At 37.9% G+C, this 12174-nt stretch overlaps 1 protein-coding gene across 5 annotated transcripts in view; it reads right to left on the reverse strand.

The window, feature by feature from the left end:
- LOC127177148 (cell adhesion molecule DSCAML1) overlaps positions 1 to 12174 on the reverse strand; it is a 138897-nt gene that overhangs the window by 30052 nt on the left and 96671 nt on the right. For 4 of the 5 annotated variants that reach the window (XM_051129219.1, XM_051129217.1, XM_051129216.1 and 1 more), the window contains exons 8-11: positions 6794 to 7069; positions 4366 to 4647; positions 3632 to 3751; positions 3365 to 3541 (exon numbers count right to left, since the gene is read on the reverse strand). In XM_051129219.1, the coding sequence (XP_050985176.1) occupies positions 3365 to 3541; positions 3632 to 3751; positions 4366 to 4647; positions 6794 to 7069 (855 nt within the window). Of the gene's footprint in view, positions 1 to 3364; positions 3542 to 3631; positions 3752 to 4365; positions 4648 to 6793; positions 7070 to 12174 lie in introns of those variants that run through there. The other variant, XM_051129220.1, reaches the window with a different exon arrangement.

Below are 12174 nucleotides of genomic sequence, written 5' to 3' on the forward strand. Positions count from 1 at the left end.
TACTAATTTCACACAAATATTTTTGTACAGATTTTCAGTTTTATGTCTTAAATTACAGTTTTTGCAATGTCCGCTTTTTGAAGTAAGTGGGTCTTGAGTTCAAGGTAATGAATTAAACATTATATTAATATAATAAGATGTTTTGTTAAGTAATGAGAATGAGATGTATTTACAATGCATTACAATGTACAGTATACACTTGTAAAGTACAGTTGTATACATACTGGCAGTATTTATTTTCATTTTAATTAAATAATATGGTCTGCATACTATAATTACAATAAGAAGAATAATTTAAGTGTTACAGTAAGTTAATTTGAATGAGATTCATTTGCATTACAGTAATGAGAAATTGGGATGAAAATAAAATAAAATAGGCTTTATTCTCTTTATGAAAAATTATGTCATTCGGACCTTAAATGATTTCTTCTGACATTTCTCCACAAGACTTAAAGGATTTGTTCAACTTTTCCTGATAATTTTCTCATCCCCATGTCATCCAAGATGTTCATGTCTTTCTTTCTTCAGTCGAAAAGAATTTTTTGAGGAAAACATTCCAGAATATTTCACCATATAGTGAACTGAAATGGTGGCCAACAGGTTAAAGTTTCAATGCAACTTCAAGAGGGCTCTACATGATCCCAGCCGAGGAATAAGGGTCTCATCTAGCAAAACTATCTGTCATTTTCTATAAAAAATAAAAAAAATAATAATTTATATACTTTTTAACCACAAATGCTCATCTTGCACTAGTTCTGCGATGCGCGTCTACGAATTCACACATTACGTAAACAAGTTGGAAAGGTCACACATGGTTTGTTCTTCATCCGTTCTTCGTTCGGTTCAAAAAGGTAGGGTAAAGTTTTTTGTTTTTTTTTGGCTTTCTTTGCGCATGCGCTTTGTAAACACTACATCACGTGTGACCTTTGTGACTACATGATGTGTGTCGAGCTAGTGCAAGATGAGCATTTGTGGTTAAAAAAGTATATACATTTTTATTTTTTATTAGAAAGTGACCCTTATTTCTTGCTTGGGATTGTGTAGAGCCTTTTGAAGCTGCATAGAAACTGCAATTTGGAACGTCAACCCATTGTTCCCTATTGAATTTCTTTTCGACTGAAAAAAGAAAGACATGAACATCCTGTATAACATGGGGGTAAGTAAATTATCAGGAATTTTTTATTCTGCAATTGAACTAATCCTTTAACCGGGTAGAATGTTCTGGCTGAGTGTTAATGAATACACCGGTGGATGAGGTTTGTTTAAATGTGGTCAGGACTGTAACTCAGGCCTAGGGCAGTGTTGCGTGGACGGGAGTTTTCTGCACTCTACATTACATGAAGGATCAATAATATGGATTTGGACAGAACAGATTGTGTGTCCGATCTAACGATCAGTCATGAGATGGCCTTACAGATTCGTTATAATGTTCTATTAATCTAAATGAGCTGGGCACACTTGAATCTGTTATTTTGGTACTCTTATTCTTATTGAGAGCTGCTCTCACACACACAAGCAGTAACTCCTGGCAATTCTAGCTACTATATAAAAAAGTCAAAGGCTTCTTGTATTGCTTGCCTCAGTGTGACTGATATATCATAAGCTGGGTCATTAGTTTGAGTGACAAAGTGTGACAGGTGCAGGTGTATGTGCGCCTTTGTGTGTGTGTGTGCGTGAGTGTGTCCACTCAAGCGTCTCGAACCCTTCCCTGCAGGCATCAGTCTGAGACGTGAAAGCCCATCTGAGGGCCGTTCTTAAACAAAGACCTCAAACACACACCATTGCAAACCATCCCAAAGGCTGCAGGTCAAATCACATCCAAAAAATCCTTCAATCTGCTGTGACTGGAATTCAAAAGTATGGCTTTATTTGTGTGTCATGGTTTAATGAGAGATTTAGCTATTATGAAATTTCTGATATTCAGAGATTCTAGTAAAGGATTCTACAGCCTGTCCCTGAAACCTGTCTACCTAGAGAATGTGTCTTGGCATAAATTAGGAAGCCTTATAAGAAACCTTGTTTTGGTCTAAAGCAGTACTGTATGCATTTTTCCCAAGTGAGAAAATCTCCGGATTTTTGTCTAAGATTTTGGATGGAATCAAGGGAAATTCCAAATTATTTATACATAAGCTCTGCAAACTATTGCTAATTTCAATCATTTTAAATAATTTAAAAAATTTATTTTTATCCAGTATTTGTATTAAGACTTGATCTTAGTAACATGTTGATGTTACAATCTGTTCACCATATTTTTAATGTAAAACTGGGTACAGTCATTTGTAACCTGTAAATGTGTAAAGCTTTCGGTGTCAGTCATTTCCAGTTATTTTAGTCTGTACAATAACCATGTGTTATGCTGTTTGATACTGCAAACTATTATCTGTTGTCATACTATACATTTTTTTCGTAGTCATAAATACAAAAGCGCTGAATTGTTTTACAATTTACTGTACTTATGTTTTTTTCTTTTAAAACACAGGGTGCTGTTGTTTTTGGTTCTTAATTTTGTCTTTTGTTCATTTATATTTGTTAGTTTGTCCACACTGGTGGCGTAAACTGATTAATCATGATTAGTCGCATCCAAAATAAAGGTTTGTGTTTACATGATATATATATATATATATATATATATATATATATATATATATATATATATATATATATATATGTGTGCACTGTGTATTTTTATTCCATTTAAGAAAAAGAAAAATGTTATATTTATATACAGACATATATTATGTAAACAGAAACTTTTATTTTGGATGTGATTAATCACGATTAATCGTTTGACAGCACTAGTCCACACATTTTTTTTGGGTTTGAATCAATGTTGTAATGCTGTGATTTATTTCTGAACAGGTTGGTTTACTTAGGCTTTGCAGCAGAACATCTATGGAGAAAACAAATGGGGAAATTAATTTTGGAATCAAAAACAGTGGGAAACCATTGTGCTCTATTGTAATAAACTTGAATTAGGCATGTTGCATACCTCATGTGAGGAGTGCTATTTGCATATGCAACCTTTAACAGTGTTTCTGCCAATGAAGAGAGTTTTAAAACCATAACTTATGAAGTTCCATGATGGTTAAGATGCCAGAAGATAGATGCCTTTGTAGACACTGAGTCAGCTCACTATGGTTTGGAACAGAGCTGATGTCATTATGTGCACACACTCATAATGGTTATTTAGGTTCTTCAGATTATTAAAATGTTCTTCACACTAAGAAAAAAATGGTTCTTTTAAGAACTGTTCTGTTAAAAGGCTCCTTGAAGAGCCAAACATGGTTCTTCTATGGCATCAGTCAAAACCCCTTTTGGAACCTTTATTTTTAAGAGTGTAGATGTACATGAGATCCTGACATACTTTTAACAGTGAGCATCATGCTCTTGCTGATGTCGGATCCCACTCCATTGCTGGCCTGACACAAGTAGTATCCTCTGTCTTCCTCTAAAACATGGCGGATCAGCAGAGAACCATTGGACAGGATCTGGATGCGACCTGTCAGTGGAACTGGATGGTACTGCTGGGGGTTCCCTATACCTTCAGAATCAAGACGAAGACAGTTTTGGTTGTGGCTCATCATGAAAACTTAAAATTGATATTTGGACGTGCAGTGAGAAAAGATATTACCTTTGGCATGCTTCCAGACAACTTTGGGAGGAGGGTACCCTTCCACAGAGCAGTTCAGAACTTCTGACTTGCCGTAGATCCCATCTTGGTTATTGGGCTGAACCCGAAAACCAGGGGGAACTACAATGAAGAACATATAGAGTTTCAGGAGAGGAGATACCAATAAAGTGGTTGGCCAAGAAGGACATGTTTTGTGGGTCCTAGACTAGGGTTTCTCAAATCTGGCACTTGACATCCACTATTCCTGCAGCTAAAACCAGCCTAAGCTGGTTGGCTGGGTTTAGCTGGTCATAGCTAGTCAGCAAGCTGGTCTTAGAGCGGTTTTGGCCACTTGCTTAGCTGGTCAGGCTGGGAGACCAGCTGGAACAAGCAGCTAAAACCAGCTACTTCCATCTTCCATCTTCCAGCTTATGCTCAGGTTCCTGTTTAGTTTAGTTCCAACTTTGATCAAACTCACCTACCTGTAACTTTCTAGTAATCCTGAAGACCTTGATTAGCTTGTTCAGGTGTGTTTGATTACGGTTGGGCCAGAACTCTGTAGGAAAGTGGACCTTGTGGGCCAGATTTGAGTATCCCTGTCCTAGACCAACATAGGTCAAACAAACCCAACCCTATCCCCAATCTTAACCCCAACTCTAAACTAAGTAAATCTAGTCCAGGAATGGTCCTAATTAGTGAAATCATGCTAAGAATCCCATATTACATTGACATATAACCCTCACTCTCATGCTCACCTGTTACTATAAGTTGTCTCTCTGAACTAACAGTTGCTGCATCGTTGCTGGCAATACAGGTGTAGTTTCCATTGTGCTGCAGTGAAACTTTGGAGATCTGAAGGGAGCTCATGAACTCCTTGGTTTCGATGGTGACTCCTGATGTTCCTGACACGATCTCCTGCCCGTCCTTCCTCCAGGTGATCCGGATTGGCATGTCTCCGGAGGACACCACACAAGCTATGTACATCAGCTTACCGATGGAGGTAGGAGGGAAGTCAAAGGGCTGGATGAGGGGAGGAACTGTTGGAGGAAAAGAGCAAGAGATCTTCAGTATCAAACGCTTCATGGTCGGCAATGTTATACTGACCCCCCGCCACCCTCCAAAAACGCTCGCACACATCCCACCCCTCCAGCCCATAATAGCTGCTCTAATTAGAGCCCAATTGGCATGGGGAATAATGGCATTGCCATGGAAACAGAGGTGGGGGGCTCCATCGGAGACATCTGGGGGATTTAATCTGGGGCTCGTTAAAATTCAGCTAATTAAATCAGAGACATGACAAGACAAGCAGCACACTATACTGACTTCACACTGGAGTCAGTGTTCTGTTGTACCGGTACACACATACACATGCGCATTCATGCAAACGCACACACTAGACCTCGCTGTCTTTGTAACGGGAGCTGTAGCCCCTTGTATGGACACACATGGTGAAGTGAAGATTCGAAACCCAACATCAGAGCGACCTCCCTTTCATTTACATTTAACATACTGAAAATAACACCCCCCACACACATACACATGCTAAGTACACTGGGTAATTGATGAATGGTTGTAATGCTGCAGAAGGCCTGTAATCCTGTTAATCAGAGGCTATTAGTGGTGTGCTTTCTCTCAGGGTCTTTGTGCCAACGGAGGGGAAAGACCATCCTCAACCTTCACCACCCGCCTACAGCTTAAATATACAGTCGTTTGAAGGCAGCACACACTCCATTTACCAAAACACACCCATTCTGCCACAATAAACTACTACGCTTTTCTGTTCAGAAGAAATGTAAAAATTAAGTACTGTACAGTGGGCATCTTTTTATTAAAGAAGCATGTTTTCAAGAAATGCCAAACCTCGAATGGAGTTTTTTTTTGTTTTTTTTTGAAAATCTTCAATAAAATCAAGATACCCTGCTGACTAGGCTCAAGTCCAAAAATCCTCTCAGGGCTGCCTTTTCACACCAAATCCAATGTTACTAAATGGCATTAAAAATAAAGTATTTGCAATTTTCACACTAAAACAATTCACACCAAGCCTATTGTCAAATTTTGTCATTTTCTGTGGACACCTCTAGTAATTGTTTAGTATATGAACAATTTAAAATATTATATATTCTAAATATTTATAACATACCAAGGTTATTATAGTTAACTAAAACTAGATATAGACAGATAGATAGATAGGTAGATAGATGTTAATTTGAATAAAATATACATTACTTATTTGTTATTTTAATTTACTTTGTACTAAAATACACTAAAAGTGTGATAAAAATTAATAATAATAATAATAATAATAATAATAATAAACTATATAGACAATGTTTCACAAAGACTACACCAAGTCTGATAAAAAATAAATTCATGAGATAAATGTTCAAAAATAATAAATAAATAAAAGAATAAATAAATAAATAAATAAATAAATAAATAAATAAATAAATAAATAAATAAATAAATAAATAAATCCAACGTGGCTAACTCATTTTATTTATTTATTTGTTTGTTTGTTTATTTGTTTGTTTGTTAGAACTAGAAACTATTTACTAGTGTGAAATATATAAATTCTCTTAAAATAATTAAACAAACAAATAAATAAACAAATAAATAAACAAACACATATTTGATGATTATATTTCTAACTTGGTATAAAGGATTTCATGCTAAATCCAATAAACGCTAAGCACATGAATAAACATCCAATAAACACGTTAACACAATTAATATATAGCCTGTACATTTTGAATATGCAAAATAAAAAAAATAATATAATAATAAAATAAAATAATATAATAAATAATAATATGTAAATAAACTATTTACACTACATGATAGTGATATTTTCTAATTTTCTTAGTTCTAATAAATTATATGGATCATTGTAGTAGTTGGTATGAAGGAGTTGAAATCTTAAACAATACAAATGTGTAAAATATTTATTTAAACAGTTTTAAAATTATAACCTTGTGTGATCTTGATGTTACTTGATTGATCGACCCATTCATTCATTCATTCTTAATTTATTTTGCTTCAAAACATGTGAATAAACAGCCCCAAATCAAATGTAGAGGGACCTTCTAACTTCCTAAACCTTTTTTTTCTTTTTCCCCTTGGTTTATCTTGTGACTTGTGGCTGCTTGTGAAACATCCCCAAAATCATTAGCAGAAATCACTAACCTTTGACTGTGACATAGACAGTCTGGCTGATGGAGAGCTGGGGTTGGATGAGCACACTGCACAGATACGCCCCCTCATCCGTACCCTTCTGCACATCGCTCAACTTCAGAGTGCCGTTCTCATACACCACCTGACGATGGTTGTCTGGCAACGGCGTTGTCCCGTCTTTAAACCACTTGATGGAGTAATAGGGGTAGCCAATCACACGACAGTTAATGAAAGTGTTGCGACCAGCCACAGCTGTGATGTTCCGCATTGCCCGGATACTGGGAGGACCTGCAAGAGAGAGAAAAGGAAAAGAAAGAAAAAGAGAGAGAGGGGGAAAACAGGAAGACAAAAAAAGAGGGAGAATGTGCCGGGTAGAAAATGGTACAAGAGAAGGATTTGAGTAAGAGAGGGAGATAGGAGACCAGGTTTTACATGGATATTTGAGGTAAAGAAGGGAGAAATGTAGGAGGAAGAAGAGCAGGTGGTGGAGGGGAAGGAGGGGGTTAGAATGCTCTTGGTCTTCACAGCAGAGAATGTGGTGTAATAGGTGTGTGCATCTACTGTTTCAATGTGTCTTGCACTGTATCCTTCATCATAGCTTGGCACAAAGGCACATATCATAGAGACAAACCATGCCTTTATATAATTTCAGCAACTGAATGAGAGTGTTTCTGTACTGTTAGCTTAATACGCCAAGTTAATGCATTTAATAGTAATGCTATGTGTGGTGTAATCTTAACAGTACAATAATATCTAATGTGTTTGTGTAGGCAGAGTGAAAATACAACATCACATTTCATAGCAATGTCCCAAAACACACATTTAAAGGATTGAGGACTGCGAGAGCAGAGGCCTAAGAATTAATTTAGTGAAACTGTGACTATGCTAAATCAAAAGTTATGATTAAATAGCTATTTGTTAACTGCTCATTTTGTTGCTTTTTATTGGAACTGGTCAGTATTCTGAACACTCTAAGGTGGCATTCGCAATGACAGCGATTTATTTGTTGGAATTCACCAACTGAAAAAAAAGGCTTAAATAAGCCTAAGATAGATAGCTTGTCTTTTTTTTATGGTTTTGGGGTCCTTTTTTAACATTTAAGTTTAGCTAAATCAGCTAAACACCAGGTTAGCTAGGCTAGGAGATTAGCTAGGTCAGCTTCAACCTTCTAGACTGGACTGGACTATTGTAATGCACTACTAGGTGGTCGTTCTGCATCTTTAAGCTACAGTTAGTCCAAAATGCAGCTGATAGAGTTTTACCAGGTCAAGATAATATGATTATACCACCCTGATTTTACATTGGCTACCTATTAAGTTCTGTATCAGTTAGAAAACATTGCTACTTACTTATGAGAACCTAAATTGTTTAGCTCTTGTGTCTCCTATGACACCACAATCCATCACGATATTAAAGGTCACAAAACGCTGAATTTGTGATATTACCAAGGATAGCAAACTCCACTAAACATTTTCATATTTGGCTCCTAAACTCTGAAATAATCTTCCTGATAAAGTCTGAGGCTCAGACACACTTTGTCTGTTTAAAACTAGATCGCAGACACATCTGTTTAGTCAAGCACTCACACAATGCTTGTTTCCATTGTTTAAAAATGCTACAGTTATTTCTGCAGCTAAAACCTGTAAACCACCTTATGCGCCTGATTCACAAATGCTAATTCATGAATTCATGACCTCTGACTGGACTATTGTAATGCACTACTAGGTTCTGCATCTTCAACAAACAAGCTACAGTTAGTCCAAAATGCAGTTATTACCAGGTCAAGAAAATATGATCATACCACCCTAATATTACAATCTCTACACTGGCTACCTATTAAGTTCTGTATCAGTTACAAAACATTACTACTTACTTTTGAGGTCCTAAACTGTTTAGCTCCTGTGTCTCCTATCACATCACAATCCATCACACTCTAAAAGGTTGCAAAACACTGGACTTTTGATAGTACCAAGGACAGCAATGTCCACTAAAGGAGATTTTCAACATTTTCACATTTGGCTTCTAAACTCTGGAATTACCTTCCTGATAAAGTTTGGGCCTCAGACACACTCTTTCTGTTTAAAACTAGATCACAGATACATTTCTTTAGTCAAGCAGCTAAAACCAGCAAACCACTTTATGTGCCTGATTCACAAATGCTAATTCATGAATTCATGACCTCTAGACTGGACTATTGTAATGCACTACTAGGTTCTGCACTTTCAATAAACAAGCTACATTTTTTACCAGGTCAAGAAAATATGATCATACCACCCTAATTTTACAATCTCTACACTGGCTACCTATTAAGCATAAAAAATATTGCTACTTACAAATTGCTTAGCTCCTGTGTCTCCTATAACACCACAATCCATCACGCTCTTAAAAGTCGCAAAACGCTGGACTTTTGACAGTACCAAGGACAGCGAAATCACCTAAAGGAGACTGAGCATTTTCATATTTGGCTCCTAAACTCTGGAATAAGCTTCCTAATAATGTTTGGGCCCCAGACACCCTCTCTCTGTTTAAATCTAGATTAAAGACACATCTTCAGCCAATGCATCTTATAACCTTGCACTCCAATTATGTCTGATCAAATGCACATGATTATTCTTTGCTTGAAAAGTCATGAACAGCAGCTCAGCTAATTATTCTTTATTTGCTCTTCTGTTTCTACCTTGGGATGCCCATCCCAAGACAACTAGAGATTGTGCAAGCTTTAGTCTGGATCCAGCCTCTTGCGAGGACCTCAGATAACGCTAAGTCTGAATAACCTCCCAACTTTTCCTTACATTGTAATTATTATGATCACAGCATGTAATCATTGTGTTCAATTGATCGTGTTCATTGTGTTCTGCTTGAATACATGTCATTAACTAATTGCCTGATTTGTATTATCCTAGAACTGTACATTTCTGCCATATGGACATTACTTTTTGACGTAGTTCCCTCTGACAACAAATTACTCTTAATTGCTTAATTTGAAACAATTTGTTTCATGAAATGCACTATACAAATAAATTTGATTTGAATTTAATTGAACCTTAGTCTTGTTTTGATTGCTAGTACGAATTCCTGCTCAACTACTGTATCGTGAAACACATACCGTGATATCCAGTGTCTGGTAGTTGCTGTGCATTTGCATAAAGTTTGCTTAGATTTGTCACAAATTTTGGACTCTAGTAGCCTCAAATCAATAACTATGGGTGCAGCTCGCTCTGTCGCTGCAATCGCTGTCAGTGTGAATGCCCTTTAATGTGATTAGCATATGCTAACAGCTTCTGGTTCTTTCTAGTAAGACCAGTCATTGCTGCATTTGGAAAGGTTAGTAATGACCAATTTGTGTTTGTTTTGTTTGCTTTGTTTTGGAAAAAAGAGAAAGCTGAGTTCTTCAGGACTCTGCTCTCAGATCACACACAAGGATGGAGGGGTGTACAAACAAATGGATGGTAGGACACGGTGAAGATTTGAATGCCCAATGCTTGAAGATGCAGAAAGGAAAACGAAACAGAAAGAGTCAGAACTGAGACTAGGTGGCTTAGGAGTAACCAGAAGAACCAGAAGAACGAGAAGACACGCTGTAGAAGGACATTTTGTTTGCCTCAAAATGGAGGGCGGATCGGTTTATAAACCGTCGATGGGGCATATGGAGATTTTATGCACACAAATATTCTCATCCTCTCTAACAGCCCACTCCTCATCCTCGTATCTCTCTCTTCTTCTGTTGCTCTCTCTCCCTTTCTCTCAGCTCAGCGTGCGTTGTGCTTTGAAGTCACCGCTCTGACAAGTCAACCCTGATGTATTATTCAAGAAGACTGTCGCACAGTATCCCTCTTCTCTCTTCTTCACAGTTATTCTCTGGCTGTCTTTCTATTTCTCTATTTTTCTTTTGTTCTCAAACATAATATATGAATGTATGAACTTAGATAAGGATCCAGACAGGAACTGAGCATCGCTATTGTGCTGTTCACAGGAAGAATGGGGCCTGATTGCTCACGGGTGTCTGTGTTTGTTAAATATTGTGTTGCGAAACTATCATCTCAAAAATAAATGTGTGTGCGTGATATGGATAGTGTGTGCGTTAAAGTCCATGCTGTCAGTTTTCATGAGCGTACTGCGGTCAGAGTGCATTAGTCAGGCAGTAGTGTTTTAGGACTCTATGAATGTGTCCATGAGTGTTGGTATCATTCGGCGTATGTGCGCACAACTGTGGCTTCCTGGCACAGGGTCTCATTCTCACTGCAATGATTGTTCTGGCATGTCTCCTTAAAGCAGACAGATATGTCATAACTGAACATTTCAGAGAGGAAGAGAGGGTGAATTCAACAGGCCTGTCAACACGATTCAATATCACTCTTAGTCCAAGGCTCAGATGACACGCCCATGCACCACCCACAGTCCGTTCACTGACCGTCTGATACATAATATGCGCAAAACTCGATCTCTGTTTTCGATCTTGCAAACTTAATCTGATTGGCTGACTCAACACAACTTCCGAGAGTAGTGGAGCACTGGGATTTATCTCTTTGACTGGAAACAAGGTACTGGGTTGATGGAACAATTTCTTCTGTGGATGAAATTATTATTGGAATTGACAACGTTTGTCAGGTAAGTGGCATCAAATATTTAAAAGATATTCAGGTCAGAGTGAATGCCTCTTGTTACTCCCTTCGAAATGTACCAGAAAGTATCAGTTAAAAGATATTCAAAAAATTGTAATGAAGTTCCAAATGTAGGTTTGGGAGGAGCCTAATCATTCAGTCCCATCAATCATCTTTACAAGCCAATCAGGGGCAGTTGTGGCCTAATGGTTAGAGACGGACTTGTAACCTGAAGGTTGCAGGTTTAAGTCTCAGGTCCGATAGGGATTGTCAGTGGGGGGAGTCAGTAACAAGTGCTAAGGTGAGATCCTTGAGCAAGGCACCGAAACTCTCAACTGCTCCCCGGGCACTGCAGCAATATGGCTGCCCACTGCTCCGGGTGTGTGTTCACGGTGTGTGTGTCCACTACTGTGTGTGTGCACTTGGATGGGCTAAATGCAGAGCACAAATTCCGAGTACAGGTCACCATACTTGGCCACTCGTCACGTCCTTTCCTTTCCTTTTTTTTTCTCCTTTCAATATAAGCAGTAGTCATTGCACCATCCCAGCATCATATTCTTCTGGCATCCCTCCACCTCCCCATTTCCTCCTGTATTTCTGTTATTAGTACCGCAATGGGGACGGAGGTTGAACTTGGAGCTCAAGCCAAACCTCAGGTTTGAGTCTCTGTCGAGGACAGCAAGCTAAGTTCGTTTAGCATTAACCATCGGGACTGGATGAGTGGGTGAACTTGTGAATGAGGCATTTAGTATCAAGTTAACTAGATAACCAAGAGCAAAACTTCCACTTCGT

The sequence above is a fragment of the Labeo rohita genome, chromosome 15 (genome assembly GCF_022985175.1).
Source record: "Labeo rohita strain BAU-BD-2019 chromosome 15, IGBB_LRoh.1.0, whole genome shotgun sequence".
NCBI classification, from domain to species: Eukaryota; Metazoa; Chordata; class Actinopteri; order Cypriniformes; family Cyprinidae; genus Labeo; species Labeo rohita.